At 42.4% G+C, this 16,434-nt stretch overlaps 1 protein-coding gene across 2 annotated transcripts in view; it reads left to right on the plus strand.

Annotated features, from left to right (window-relative positions):
- Positions 1–16,434, plus strand: part of CTR9 (CTR9 component of Paf1/RNA polymerase II complex) — a 109,564-nt gene that overhangs the window by 30,587 nt on the left and 62,543 nt on the right. For both annotated transcript variants that reach the window (XM_068133860.2, XM_068133861.2), the window contains exons 4-12: positions 825–942; positions 2,029–2,118; positions 2,242–2,390; positions 3,696–3,803; positions 8,356–8,463; positions 8,606–8,842; positions 9,020–9,109; positions 9,275–9,403; positions 14,011–14,194. In XM_068133860.2, coding sequence (XP_067989961.2) covers positions 825–942; positions 2,029–2,118; positions 2,242–2,390; positions 3,696–3,803; positions 8,356–8,463; positions 8,606–8,842; positions 9,020–9,109; positions 9,275–9,403; positions 14,011–14,194 — 1,213 coding nt within the window. The remainder of the gene's footprint in view (positions 1–824; positions 943–2,028; positions 2,119–2,241; positions 2,391–3,695; positions 3,804–8,355; positions 8,464–8,605; positions 8,843–9,019; positions 9,110–9,274; positions 9,404–14,010; positions 14,195–16,434) is intronic.

A 16,434-nucleotide genomic window follows, 5' to 3' on the forward strand; every position in this document is an offset into this window, starting at 1 on the left:
TGTTTCTTTTAAAGGTCACATTAACAAAATCTAGAATAATTTCAACATAATTCCAATGAACTTTTGGTTCTAAGACATCTTGAAAAGTAAGTTCATCCCCACAAAAATAATACTCCATATTAAATGCCAAGTCTGTATATAGTATGGCAGCCATATTGGATTGAAGGGAAAAATTTGGGCATCATCTTCTCAACGTCTGAACAAAAAATAATAATAATAATAATAAAAATTGGCATATCAACTCCCCATGGGGCATTTAGGGCGATAACGATGACGATGACATCATCTGTGAAGTGATATTCTAGCCGTCGTTGGTTGAATCAAAATCCTTATCCCAAAAATCTGAAACTTCATATATGAGATCTACCACCCAATTTGAGTGAAGCATTAAATTTATGATGTCATCGGTCATGTTGGCTAGTGGCCATATTGGATTGAAAAGAAAAACATTAAAAAATATATTCTCCAGAACCGCTTAGCAGATTGATGTGAAGCTTCACACATATGATCGACTTGCCATGAGGGAATATAGCTTGAATTTTTTTTGATATATACCTTGACACAATTTGGCCTTGACATGGACAAAAGTGTTTGTCAAATATCCTAATCAATCAATAAAGATGTGGATAATGGCAATGTATGTGGCATAATAGGTTGCATGGATGACATGGGTATATGGGCCATAATAGCAGCGTGTTCACTGTTCAGTTAGCAATGGTATTTTGCTCAGAATGAGTTTGTGAGGCGAGACTATGCTCTCTACCAAGTGCCGTTCTGGTTTTATTTTATTTCTTACTTTACCCACCATCCTTTGCCCACCCTAGAACCACCTGCTTGGCCGGGCCTGTTACTGCTTACTGGAGGGAGAGAAGATGGAGCAGGCGGATGCCCAGTTCAACTTTGTTCTTAACCAGGCACCCTCGAACATTCCAGCATTGCTCGGTACTTCTGCTTACCTGTCAGGAAATGTGATTGTTTTTTTGTTGATTAAAAGAATAAGAAGAAATAAGAATAAGAACTCTGTGTTAAACTTCATTGTTGTTTTTAACAATGTAAATTGTGCATTGCAAGTCGTTTTAAAAAACTTTTTGAAAGCTGTTTATACAGGGTGTTTCAAAAGAAACAGTTATAGTAGGAACTCAACACCTTTTGTGCAAAAAGATAACTCAGGGAAAGGTATTTATTCTCAAATACCACAAGGACATATCAGAGTGAACAGAAAGTTTGATTTTGTAAATTCTTGAACAGTTGCAGCAAATTTATAGCAATCGTTGAAAGTGCGACCCGTTCATTTTGTTGGCAAAGTTGCACATGCATGATTGTCATTAACAGCCTGAAATTGGATTAGTTTACAACGTAAATGTGCACTTTGTAGAAGTGTACGCCTTCAATGGCTCCCAACTCGTTTGAAGTGGAAGACACGTCTCAACCCCTTTTTTTGTCGCTTCTACCATTTATGTAACCTTCTTCCAGAGGCTCTTCTTTCCCACCCTTTCCTCCAAAGCTTCAAACAGGCAGTGCATCACCACCTCATGTTGTCCCCAATCCTGACCCATGATCTTTATTACCTGCATTAACCCTTCATAACCCAACTTGCTGGTTTCAGTGTTTCTGCCCCTCCTCTTCTCTCTCTTTCTTTCCTGTCTGTTTACTCCCTTGCTGGTTGTGCCCAGTTGTTGCCCTGCAACTCTACTTTCAATTTTACCTTGATCTTCCATGAGCCTCGCTGTTATAGTGGTTAAAGGAAAGACTGAATTATTTGAAAAGATATTGATCATCACGACATGTACATCTTTACGATAGGTTTATCAACTAAAATCATATAATCTATCATGTTGGGATCATGTTTGAACAGTAGAAAGCGAGGCAATCGAGAAGAACTGACACATTTTTATACGAGGTTAATGCTCTCTGTTATTTTGTATTTATCTAAGACTTGACCAGACTGGGGTTGGGGAGGCCCAAAAAGGAGGGTCCTCCATTGAAAGTGTACTTTCATACAGCCAAATGTATTTCCTTGTTTTTCAGGAAAGGCATGCATTGCATTTAACAAGAAGGACTACCGTGGGGCATTGGCATACTACAAGAAGGCCCTCAGAACAAACCCTGGCTGTCCTGGTATTGTCGGCTTTATAATGATGTATCTGGAGCTCAAATGTTTTCCTTCCATGCTTCGTTCAATAATGCAATGTAGAAAAGCCAATGTCATTGCATTTTTGTGTCTTCTCACTCTTCCTGCAGCGGATGTGCGTCTTGGCATAGGACACTGTTTTGTTCGACTTGGTAAGCCAGACAAGGCACGGCTGGCTTTCCAGCGTGCTCTCGATCTTAGTCCTCAGTGTGTCGGCGCACTTCTTGGGCTTGCAATTCTGGAGCTCAACAAGAAAGAGGTCGGTTTGTTTTTATGCCTTCGCCAACAAAATCACCGGAGGCATTGTTTTCAGGTTGTCCATGCATCTGTGATAAGTTTTCGTTACCACGAAAACTTCAGAACAGCTGAAGGGATTTAAATTAAACTTGGATCAAGTATGTAAAATAATGTAAAGATGAACTGATTCGATTTTGTGGTCAAAGATCATGTAAGGTATAAATCCGGTTACCGCAATAACTTGTGAACCAGCAATGGGATTTTGACCAAAGTTGGTACAAGTATGTACTGTGATAAAGATGAACTGCTTTGATATTGGAGTTGTGAGGTCAAAGGTCAGGGTCTGGAATAGGTTTTTGTTGCCGCGATAACTTAAGAATGGCTGAAGGGAACTCAGTCAAACAAGTATGTACAATGATGTAAGAATAAACAGATTAGATTATGAGGTCAAACGTCAGAGGTCATGCCATGTAAAAATTTGATACTTTGGAACACCTGGAGGGATTTAACCTTAATCAGGCTGGGAGGGAGGGGTGGATTCGGTGTCCCGCCACCCCTTCCCACTTTTTACCACCATATTTTCACAGAATTATTTTCTCTCGTGCTGAGCTTTCATGACTTTTTCTGTTCAAGTCTTGAGCACGTTTTGATACTAATTTTAGAAAAACCGAACACACGTTTGTCGCGCAATGCACATCTTTTTTGGCGCTACGCACCATAAACCAGTAATTTTTTCCTGTTTGCTTTACACAGCACACATTAAAATTTGCTAATAACTAAAAATATGAATATGTAATGAGCTAATAACTAAAAAGGTATTGAGTGTATGATTAAACTTCACAGACGTATGCATACCATGACATGATCTACATGTGTGCCAAATTTGGTTTTATCTTGTCGCTTTCCGGCTGAGATCCTGGAGGGGAGGGAGGGATGAGATCCGCTCCTCCCCTGTTTTTGAGAAGGTCCAACAAAACCCTGCCTGATTCGGGTTCAATCGATCTTGTTACAAGTATGTCTGATGATGTAATAATGTGGGCGGAGGCATATCAGTCAATGTCTCGTCGTCCAAGAGTGCTGTTCTAGTTGTATTTGCATCATTATATATATATATATATATATATATATATATATATATATATATATATATATATATATATATATATATATATATATATATATATATATATATATAATAATATAATATAATATATACCCCTTCCCCCCTCAGGCCACTCATCTCTCCTCCATTCCCAACCTTCCCCTATTGTATTTGTTGATCTTTCCAAACTCATTTACTTGACTATCACTGTCACTGCCTGTCTAGGCCGATTCAATCAAGAATGGTGTGCAACTTCTGTCAAAGGCGTATACTATTGACAGTGCCAACCCGATGGTGCTGAACCATTTAGCCAATCACTTCTTCTTCAAAAAGGTTATTTCCTGTTTTATAATTTTGTTTTGTCCATCACTTATAAATTAACAGCCCTTTTGTTCTGTCTGCCATACATGAAAATGCAGGCCAAAATGCTTTCCTTTTGTCTGTTTCTCTTCATTTTCAAACTAATTTATCCTATATACCAACTCGAATCTCTTATTTTTGTTTTCCTTGGGGTTCCTTATATATATATATATATATATATATATATATATATATATATATATATATATATCTACACACACATATGTATATATATACTTTTTTGAACAGCATCCAGGCTTCTGTCATCTCACCTTTTATTAATACCTGATGATAACCCTCGCATAACTTATTTCTTAATTGCCAATAGCTTGTCAATAAAAAGTTCTTCCATAACAGTGTTTCTCACACTTTTGAAAAGCACCTGTACATTATTAAAGAGGTAGGTGTACTTGTTCAACAACAACAACAACAACATGCATTTTAAAGGCCATTTTCCCTGCTAGAGCGGGGGTTAGCCTTGCGGTCCCCATGACAATCTTCTCCATTTTGCCCTATTTTCTGCATCTCTCCTTGTTAACCCCCTTGCCCGCATTTCTTCTTCCACCATCTTTAGCCAAGTCTTTCTCGGTCTTCCCCGTCTTCTACTTCCTTCTACATTCATTTCCATCACTCTTCTCAACCAGTCACTTTCATCCTTCCTCAACACATGACCAAACCATCTCAACCTGTTCCTCTTCACAGCATCAATCACAGGCTCTATTCCCATCATCTTTCGCAATTTATCATTTGTCTTCCTCTCTCTCAACGATACTCCGCACATCCGTCGAACCATTCGCATTTCCACCCTTTCCAACCTTCGTTGCTGCTCTACGTTCATTACCCATGTCTCGCTCCCATAAATCATAACACTTCTCACACATGCAGCATACACCTTTCCCTTCAGCTTCAACGACACTCCCCTCATCATCAGCACGCCACTCAATTCCCGAAACTTCTTCCATGCACATCTCACTCGAGCAACCGTTGCCGAGTCTGATCCACCTTCTCCATTCAGCATGTCTCCGAGGTAGCAAAATGTTTTCACACCTTCCAGCTTCACGCCATCTCCAAGATCCAACTCAACATTTCCTCCATCTGCAGCTCCCTCTGTGCACACCTTACATTTGAATGTAGCTGCCACACTGGTTAATGACCCTCTCAGACCACTACATTTTTGATGAACCCACTCAGCGCACATTGTACACTGAATGGAGTTCACTCCGACACCCTTCCTACACACAGCACAGGGCCACTTCCCAATTCTTTCCACCTCACCACATGCTTTACCACTTGCCATCACCTTCGTCTTTCCGATATTCACCTTCAGACCTTTTGTCTCCATACATTCCTTCCACGTGTTCATCTTTTCCTTCAGTCCATCCATACTTTCCGCAATCAACACCAGATCATCTGCATACAACAACTCCCACGGTAAACCCTCCTTTACGTTCTGAGCCAGCACCTCCATCACAGCTACAAATAGTAGTGGACTTAGTACCGACCCCTGATGCACTCCCACCTTCACCTCAAACTCACCACTGTTCCCGTCCTTCGTCCTTACAGCTGTGCGTGCTCTTTTGTACATTGCCATCACTACTCTGATCAACCATTCCTCCACTCCTAACTTCCTCAATGCCCATGTCAATACTTTGCGTGGAACCCGATTGAATGCTTTCTCCAGATCAACAAACCCAAGAAACAACTTCTTCCTCTTCTCCATGTACTTCTCCTGCAACTGCCTCACAATGAAAAGCGCGTCTGTCGTTCCTCTTCCTGGCATAAATCCAAACTGCATTTCGTCGATCTTCACTTTCTTCCTTATCCTCCTCTCCAACACCCTTTCCAATACCTTCATTCCATGCTCCAATAACTTTATCGCTCGGTACGAGCCACACTCCAGAGGGTCACCTTTCCCCTTGTATAGAGGGACGAGGGTACTCAGTTCCCAATCCACTGGAATGCGGCCTTCTTTCACCACCAGATTACAGATCTCTGTCATTCTCTTCACACCCCAACTTCCTGCTGCCTTCAACATATCTCCCACAACTCCCGTCGGCCCTCCCGCTTTTCTACCCTTCATTGCTTTTATCGCTTCCTCAACTTCCTTCTCAGTTATCTTCTCTGCCGGTCCTAAAACTGGGTTACTCTCTATGTTGCCATCCCATTCATTCTCTGTATTCAACAGCATTTCCATATATCTTTTCCATCTTCCTTTAATTCCATCTGGGTCGACAACGATTTGTCCCACTTCATCCTTCAAGCAGCTCACCCCCATTACATCACACCTCTCTTTCGCTATCTGCTTTGCAATCCTGAATACCGCTCTCTGACCCTCTTCCGAATCCAAGCGTTCTCCGAACATTTTCCTACATGCCTCCTGCGCCTTTGCTACCTCTTTCTTTGCAGCCTTCCTGGCTGCCTTATAACTTTCATGCTCTGCTGTTTCTGCTCCCGTACCCTTCGCCTTCTGCCACTCCTTGAACTTCTTCCTCTTCTCGTCAATCGTCTTTCCAACTCCATCATCCCACCACCATGTTTCCGAGTGCCTTGGTGGTCCTTTTGTCCATCCACATACCTCACCAACGGCTCCCAACAGACTAGCTTTCATTGACATCCAACCACTTTCAAGCTCAACCACATCATCCTCGATCCTACTCAGCCTCTCTTTTAATGCCTCCCTTACTGTCACCTCTTTCAACCTCCACACCTTCATTCTCGGTTGGTACTTCACCCGCCGAGCTCTCCTCGCACCTTTCACCCTTACGTCGCAGACAACCAAGTGGTGCTGTGAAACAGCCTCCCCCCCCCCCCCCCCCCCGGGATCACCTTTGTGTCTCGGAGGTGCCCCCTATCTCGCCTACGCACCATCAGGTAGTCGACGGTTGTCGTCGACCCACCTGACGTGTATGTAACAAGCTTATTATCCTCTTTCTGGAACTGAGTATTACAAATCAACAAATCAGCTCCATCAGCAAACTCCAAAATCCTTTCACCTTCTCCATTTCTCACACCATATCCGTAACCCCCATGAACTCCTTCAAAACCATCCATACTCCTTCCCACATGTCCATTTAGGTCTCCTCCTACCACAACAACTTCCTCATCTTTCACGTTTTCCATCAGCTTCTCTATCGCACACCAGAACTTGTCCTTCTCTTCATCGTTCCGACCAACCTGCGGAGCATATCCCGAGATGACGTTCACCAAGAGCTTTCCAATCATCATTTTCACCATCATCAACCTATCACTCACTCTAGTCACACTCACCACACTGTCTACAGACTCCTCAGAAAACAGGACACCAACACCATTCACGCCCTCCAGGCACCCTTGCCACACAAACTTGTATTTCTGTCCCTGCCTACCCTTCACCATTCTCACACCACTTCCCTTCCATCTCGTCTCTTGCACACAACATATGTCCACTCTTCTTCTGATCACTTGTACTTGTTCAGATACAGTATAATTCGTGTGTGACCAAATGAAGCAATAAAAGAGGGGGGTGAGGAAGTGCGAGAGAGGAGGGGGGTGAGGAAGTGCGAGAGAGGGGGGGGGCGAGGAAGTGCGAGAGGGGGGGGGGGGGGCGAGGAAGTGCGAGAGGGAGAAGGCAAGGGAATGTGAGAGGCGGCCAGATAGTGGGAGGGGTTGTGAGAGAGGGTGGGGGAAAGTTGTAGTTCGAGAGAGGGGCGAGGGTGTATGAGAGAGAGGGAAAGGCGGTACCCAGTGGAATACGCAGGACGCAGACCAGGGAGATACTGTGGTGATCAGTTCCTGGCATTATCAACCTACATGGAGGCTGGATACTAACATTCACTGAAGAATGGTCACCTTAACCGGTTGCCCGGTTTATGTCCCGTTGACATCCCCTCTCACTCACCATTCGCTGTCTTTTGGACTGGTGGGTGCAGCGAACCCTCCATGGTGCCTCACCCTGAAGTTCAGAGACATCACGGCCCAGATATGACGACTTGACGGCCTTTGTAGCCAAAATGTGCTGCCGGCCTATCAGAAAGCTAAAAAGCTCATATATGACAGATTCCATAGGGCAGAAAGGTAAAAGTTTTATTTTTTATTTTTACAGTGGGCAGAACATAATTTTAGATGCACACAATGGGGAAGGTCGATGTCATCTAACTATTACATAAGCAATGCATATTTTGTATCACAATGAATTACTTTGTTTTTGCTAAACATTAACTTTAAGGAAATAACCACTATATTAAGCATCTTTAACCCACTAAGGGTCATTTCCACAAAAATATACATCTAGAACATAAAATATCATGTATCTAGAACAAATAATATAATACATATAGAAATAATATAATACATCTGGAACAAAGGTAGATATTGAGGAGCATCATGTGTACTTTTACGTGAATTGCAAAGGACATTTGTAGACAATGGACAAATACGAAAGGCTGATGGGATTCAAACCTTCCCCATATGATAACCCAAAGTGTCTGATTAAAACAGTTTTGTTTCACACTTTCTTCATCCTTTCCTCCTATACTTCCTCCTACAGGATTATGGCAAAGTCCAACATCTTGCACTTCATGCCTTTCACAACACAGAGGTGGAGTCTATGCAAGCAGAAAGCTGTTATCAACTGGCTAGAGCTTTTCACGTTCAGGTAAATACTAAACCAAAGATAACTCGTTTGGCTTATATATTTCCTGCCATCAACTCACCACCAAACGATGATCTGTCATTTCTCCCTCATCACTGAAATATTTCTCATTCCTGTACCACCTATTTTACACGTCCCTCTGCAGAGCGACTATGATCAGGCATTCCAGTATTATTACCAGGCAACACAGTTTGCCTCTCCCTCATTCCTCCTGCCGTATTTTGGCTTGGGGCAAATGTACATCCTGCGGGGTGACCGTGAGAATGCGGCCGCCTGCTTCGAACGCGTCCTCAAAGGTTACCCTGGGAATTACGAGACTATGAAGATCCTGGGGTCACTGAATGCTGCTTCCGACGAGCAGGAGAAAAGAGACACGGCTAAGGTGTGCTGGATGTCTGGATTCAAACTGGCGCTCACCTTTACATCCTTCTTACCTCATGCATCGGCGTGCATGGTCTTGTTTTCCTTGATGCATCTTTCCTACAGTAACCATTTTCTTTAATCCCATCTTCTTATAGTTTTTGTGAATACTTTCTGCCTGCCCATATCTTTGTTCCAGGGTTTGTTGAAGCGGGTAACAGAGCAATGTCCGGATGATATCGAGGCCTGGATTGAATTGGCACAAATCTTGGAGCAAGCAGATATCCAGGTAAATTATATCGTTGTTGGTGATGGAATATCAAGTGCATGAAGTTTGTATTCATTGTAATTAAGAATTGCAGCATTAATATTGTAATGAGTTGAAGTAAAGAAAGATGTTGTTTTTATTACATTTTAAAAATGCTTCTTGTTAACATTATTTGTATTAAACCAGGGATCACTTTCTGCTTATGGTACAGCAACGCGAATACTGAAAGAGAAAGTACAGGCAGATGTCCCTCCAGAGATCCTCAACAATGTTGGAGCACTTCATTGCCGACTTGGGAACCTGGGTGAAGCCCGGGTAATCATGCTCTACTTTCTCAAAATATTTTCTTCTTTGCTTCCTTTCATTTATCCTAACTTTCTCTTTCTCTTTTCTTCAAGGCGACTTTTTATTTTTTTTACTCCATCTTTCACTTCAATGAAATCTTCATTTTTCTCTGTCAATCACTCATCTATCTATATATAATAGGTGTATGCTGTCTCTCTGTTTGTCCCACCCTGAAATACAGAAACGCTCATCGGACAGAAAAAAATATTCAGTTAAAGTTGCTTCACATTAATCCAAACCTACAGGAAAATTATAATTTTTTTTCAATCAGACAAAAAAAATTGAACCCAACTGGGTGGGTGCCAGAAGGCTGGTCTGCTTCGGTCCTCCTGATTTGTTTTTCTTTGTTGTCAAGATGTGTTAGGTGCCACTAAAAGTGAACCTGGTGAGGTGTACTGAAGAACACAAGAAACTTTAAGAATTATGTGACAAAATGCAAAAAGCCACATCATTACCCTCTTCAAAGGAGAGGGTATTGCATTTGGGGCGGTTTATTTGTTTTTTTGCTTGTTTGTTTTAACTTGAGACCTGCATATTACTGCATATTAATAACTTGAGACCCTTTAGAACCCAAATATCCTGTGGATACTTTAGAACCCTTCGACCATTAAGACCCCCAAAACTCAAGATCCCTAAATGTTTAAGACTCTTAACACCCCTAAGACCCTCGACTTTCGAGCCTTTGACCGTTTGAAACACCTAAAATCCTTTGAAACACCTAAAATCCTTTGAAACACCTAAAACCCTTTGAAACACCTAAAACCCTTTGAAACACCTAAAACCCTCTGAAACACCTAAAACCCTTTGAAACACCGAAAACCCTTTGAAACACCGAAAACCCTTTGAAACACGTAAAATCCTTTATAACCGTAAGACCCCAAACACCCCAAAAGCCCTTCATAACCCTAAGATGCTTAACCCCCGATACAAACCCTTAGACCTATTAAGACCATGGAGATCATAAAGTCCCCTAAGAACCCAAAATACCCAAACAAAGACCTTTAAAGACCCAAAATAACCCACATACCCAAAAGACTCGAAGCCCCCAAATACCCTGAAGACCCAAGAATACACAGAGGACCCAAAGGACAAAACCACACAAACACATCCTGGTGAGGGTCTGCAATCTCTGATTGCTCTTTCTTCTTGTATCTCTTTTGGTTTGGTTGTAATTATAATTTTTAAACGGGAATAAGATTTTGTGGACAGTTTGTACTTCGTTCATAAGCCTTGTTATCTCCATTTGTGGGTTTCAGGAGGTGGATCGGAGTCCTCCCAGGACCCAAAGTATCCACCTCTGCTTCGGTGAGGGATATTGGTTCATGGACGAAGCTGTTCAACTTTTTCAGAGTTTTGTTCCAAGGGCTCTTTTAAGAATCTTCACCGAACCCCGGATTGCCTCCAGTTGTCGTTAATTTGTGGTAACATTTCCCGGGAATGGTTTTTTAACATCTCAGTGAGCTTCTTCTTTATCATTCCTGTTGCTCCAGTTATCACTGGTACCATTTCGATGATCTTGAGCTTGCAAGGTCTCTTGACCTCATTTTTGAGTTCCTGGTATTTGGTCATTTTATTGATTTCTGTGTTGTTTAGGCCAAAATCGCTGGGAACTCATATCTCATCATCAATGCTGTCTTTTCTTTTTTGTTCCTGAGTACAATATCTGGTCGCAGTACTTTGTTTTCTATGTTCACGATCGATGGAATAATCAGGTCGTACGTCAGTATGATGTCCTCACTTTGAATGATTGCTCTTGATTCATGTTTCCCTAAGTTTTCTGGTACTGGGATGCTTTAGCCACTTAGCTCGGAATCCATGGGGACATCCCAGGCGTTAGGAAGGCAAAATAAATTGGAGGATTAAAAGCATCGGGACAAACACGATGGCTGAAAGGTAAGCACATTCGCTCTAAGCCATCAAGCCTGGGGTTTGAATCCCTACCCTGCTATAAACTGTCATCCCGGTGTTTCACAGGCAGGGTGATTCGTCAATGTGTGTGCCGTCCCTTAGATGGACTTTAAACTGGGTGTCACTTCTGCCGGATTTTTAACAACCCCCTCTCTCCCATCCTTACTCTTCCCTCCCCTATCCTCACCCTCCCCTCCCCTCTCCCACTCTCTCTACCTCCCCTTCCACATCCTCATCTCCTCACTCGCCCACTCCTCCTCCATCCTCACTCCCATACCCCTCCACATCCTCCCCCCTTCCTCTCTTTCCCTTGCTCCCACTCAGCTCCTCACACCTCCCCTCCCTCCCAGAGTGTACAGCATAGCGACATATGGTGAGGCTTTGCTCTCCTCTCCCCTCCTGTCTTTCCCCTTCCCGCTCTCTTCCTCGGGACTCCAACTGAATACCTCTCTCTCCTCTTCCTCTCTCTCCCACACTGTTGTCTGTCTCTACCCCCCACCCCTTTCTTCCTGCCTCCCCCACTCCTCTCTGTCTCTCTCCCCCACTCCTCTCTGTCTCTCTCCCCCACTCCCCTCTGTCTCTCTCCCCCATTCCTCTCTGTCGCTCCCCCACTCCTCTCTGTCTCTCTCCCCCATTCCTCTCTGTCACTCCCCCACTCCTCTCTGTCTCTCTCCCCCACTCCTCTGTCTCTCTCCCCCAATCCTCTCTGTCGCTCTCCCCCACTCCCCTCTGTCTCTCTCCCCCATTCCTCTCTGTCGCTCCCCCACTCCTCTCTGTCTCTCCCCCCCCCCCTTTCTTCCTGCCTCCCCCAACTTCCTCTCTGTCTCCCCTCCCCTCTCTGTCTCTCCCCCACTCCTCTCTGTCTCTCTCCCCCACTCCCCTCTGTCTCTCTCCCCCATTCCTCTCTGTCGCTCCCCCACTCCTCTCTGTCTCTCTCCCCCATTCCTCTCTGTCACTCCCCCACTCCTCTCTGTCTCTCTCCCCCACTCCTCTGTCTCTCTCCCCCACTCCTCTCTGTCTCTCTCCCCCACTCCTCTCTGTCTCTCCCCCACTCCTCTCTGTCTCTCTCCCCCACTCCTCTGTCTCTCTCCCCCAATCCTCTCTGTCTCTCTCCCCTACTCCCCTCTGTCTCTCTCCCCCATTCCTCTCTGTCGCTCCCCCACTCCTCTCTGTCTCTCTCCCCCACTCCTCTGTCTCTCTCCCCCAATCCTCTCTGTCTCTCTCCCCCACCCCTCTGTCTCTCTCACCCACTCCTCTCTGTCTCTCTCCCCCACCCTTCTCTGTCTCTCTCCCCCACTCCTCTCTGTCTCTCTCACCCAATCCTCTCTGTCTCTCTCACCCACTCCTCTCTGTCTCTCTCCCCCACCCTTCTCTGTCGCTCTCTCCCACCCTTCTCTGTCTCTCGCCCCCACCCTTCTCTGGCTCTCCCCCACTCCTCTCTGTCTCTCTCCCCCACTCCTCTCTGTCTCTCTCCCCCACTCCTCTCTGTCTCTCTCCCTCACTCCTCTCTGTCTCTCTCCCCCACTCCTCTCTGTCTCTCTCCCCCACTCCTCTGTCTCTCTCCCCCACTCCTCTGTCTCTCTCCCCCACTCCTCTCTGTCTCTCTCCCCCACTCCTCTCTGTCTCTCTCCCCCACTCTGCTCTGTCTCTCTCTCCCACCCTTCTCTGTATTTCTCCTCCAACACTCTCTTTCTCCTCCAGCCGTCTCTGTATATCTCCCCTTGATCCCAGAAATAGTCGCTGTTTCAACTGCTCAGAGTACAAGCCTGAAGGAAGACACGGCCCTTTATATTATCTTACGAAGATAGACATTGAGTTTAAATTGCGTTATTTTAAACATCCTGACATCACAGTTGTTGTTCGAATTTCCTTTCATTTCAGATCCAAAATATAAGTTCATTTTCACTAACCGTACCATGAACCAGCCTCGCTGATCGGCCATATCCCCAAAGTGTAAATCTTGCTTTCTCTTACTCCTGCCCATAAGGACGGGATATTTGCTAGTTTATTTTAATCATAAACCAGGGGACCAGGATTGTCATGGGGACCGCAAGGCTAACCCCCGCTCTTGTAGGGAAAATGGCCTTAAAATGCCTGTTGTTTGTGTTGTATAAACCAGACTCCGTGGTGCAATGGTTACAGTGTCCACTTAGAATCTGAGTTTGGCAGTTCAAAACCCCAGCTGAGTCATACAATACAAAAGACTCTCAAAATGGTATGTGCTGCTTCCTTGCTTTTGACGCTCAGCATTTAAATGGGGTAGACCACAGAAAAACAACCATAGGTTGGTAATACCAGCGTAGACTTTGATGGGCCTTATAGCATCCTGCGTTGAAGTTCTTTGTAAGGGACAGTATTATCATTCAAATAATTTTCTATTTTCTGTCTGCACCGCAAACCTCTTTTCACAAACATTTCTTTTTGACTAGTCTTGGTACTATTTGAATTGTCATCTTTTTGGTTCTTTTAGTAGCTGCTGATGCCACCATTGCAGTAATTTTTCAGATGTCGCTGTTTATAGATTCGTACACTAACTCGAGTCATACTTGATAATTTTGTGATGGTTTTTTGGGAGGCGATAATTTTGTGATGGTCTCAGGCTATGCAAACTACTCAATTTTTTTTTTCTTTCCTCTGTTTTCCTTCCTTTTTTGTTTTTGCTTTTCCAGAAATATTACACAGCAGCCCTTGAGCGTGCACAAGCAGAGGCTGAACAGGACGACCAATATTACAGCTCCATCTCTGTAACAACAACATACAACTTGGCACGTCTTTACGAAGCGATGAGTGAAAAGCAAAGTGCGGAGCCATTGTACAAAGGCATATTGCGGGAACATCCAAACTACGTGGATTGTAAGTGTTGGCTTTTTAAAATTTTTATTCTTCCACCCCTGAAGGTGGCCAGAGGAATTATATTTTCTGGTTGTCCGTCCGTCTGTTCAAGTACTCCCACTAGGGAACAAAAGCATGATAATGATGACATCATTGGTGAAGTGGTATGCCAGCCATAAATGTTTTAATAGAATGCCTTATCCTAAAAATCTGAAATTGCATGCACATGATCTATGACCCATTTGTAATGAAATATATTATTTATGACATCTTAGGTCACATGGTGTGGCAGCCATATTGAATTGAAGAAAAATATTGAATTATCATATTTCAGAAACAGCTTACCCTATTGATGCGAAACTTTACAAACGTCATCTAACACCATTGGTGCATGTAGTTTGAAAATTATGGCCGAAGGTCACATGGTTTGGCAGCCATCTTGGATAGAAAACAAACTTTATCCAATCAAAACGAAATTTCACAAATGTGATCCCCTACCCATACATATGCAGGGTGTACATTTTTGATATCATATGTTGCGTGGTTTGGCAGCCATATTAGCTTGAAAGCCGATATTTAAAAAATCCATATTTAAAAAACCATATTTTAAAAAATCCCTTCTCCGAAACCGCTTCACCGATCGATGTGAAACCTGTCCTATCTGGTAAAAAATGTGATGCTTCAAAGCAGCTGAAGGGATTTAAATCAAACTTGTTTATTTTTAGGACAGTCAGTGAGGGCATCTACCCTTTGTCACAGGCAGGGACTATGCAGAGGCATATTGGTGACAGTCGCATTGCTCGAGTTTTGAAGTGTGTATGTGCACGCGCGCGCGTGTGCACGTTGGCAAAAACATTTTTCCCTTTTAAAAAGTTTGAACCAAAAATATTATTTACAAGTACAGATACATTCAAAGTACACTGCCCCCATGCCAAATAATTAACTATCCTCCAGCGCGGCATTTCCGGGACGCCTCTGGCGCCCGGCAATACCGCCGTGCAGCTCATAGAGACTGTATTTGGAGGGAGAGGTGCACAATATTTGATTGATTAATTGCATAATTAAAATCGATAAAAGATTGTCAAAAATTATTTTCTTAATCAATTGGCTAATGGCATAACTAAACCACTAGTGCTTCATCCGAAGATGTAACTTTTAGAAATTTAAATAAATGTCATTAAAAATTAAATAATTAATTTATTAATCAATAAATAATTAATCGATTAATTGATTAATGAATAAATCAAAAATACCCTTTACAGACAAATCACTTGGTTATTGTCATGTCCAAATATCAGCTTCCTTGCTCAAAAGGTGCCTGAGATATTGGCCAGATGAGAAAGAAAATAAATAAATGATTAATAATTAAAATCAATAAACAATAATCAAAAAAAATAAAATAATTGATCAATTGGCTAATAGAACACATAAACCACCACCATTTCATCCGAATCTGTAACTAAAAAAAAAAAAAAATTTAGTCATTAATCGACTAATTACATAATTAATCGATTAATTGATTAATCAATAAATCTAAAATATCCTTTACAGCCAAATCACTTGGTCATTGGCATGTCCAAATATCAGCTTCCTCGCTCAAAAGGTGCTTGAGATAATGGTCAGAAGAGAAAGGAAATGTATCAGTACTTAATCGCTAATAATTATTTATTAATCAATAAATAATTAATCGATTAATTGATTAATGAATAAATCAAAAATACCCTTTACAGACAAATCACTTGGTTATTGTCATGTCCAAATATCAGCTTCCTTGCTCAAAAGGTGCCTGAGATATTGGCCAGATGAGAAAGAAAATAAATAAATGATTAATAATGAAAATCAATAAACAATAATCAAAAAAAATAAAATAATTGATCAATTGGCTAATAGAACACATAAACCACCACCATTTCATCCGAATCTGGAACTAAAAAAAAAAAAAAATTTAGTCATTAATCGACTAATTAAATAATTAATCGATTAATTGATTAATCAATAAATCTAAAATATCCTTTACAGCCAAATCACTTGGTCATTGGCATGTCCAAATATCAGCTGCCTCGCTCAAAAGGTGCTTGAGATAATGGTCAGAAGAGAAAGGAAATGTATCAGTACTTAATCGCTAATAATTATTTATTAATCAATAAATAATTAATCGATTAATTGATTAATGAATAAATCAAAAATACCCTTTACAGACAAATCACTTGGTTATTGTCATGTCCAAATATCAGCTTCCTTGCTCAAAAGGTGCCTGAGAT

The sequence above is a fragment of the Myxine glutinosa genome, chromosome 13 (genome assembly GCF_964187855.1).
Source record: "Myxine glutinosa chromosome 13, kmMyxGlut1.1, whole genome shotgun sequence".
Classification (NCBI taxonomy): domain Eukaryota; kingdom Metazoa; phylum Chordata; class Myxini; order Myxiniformes; family Myxinidae; genus Myxine; species Myxine glutinosa.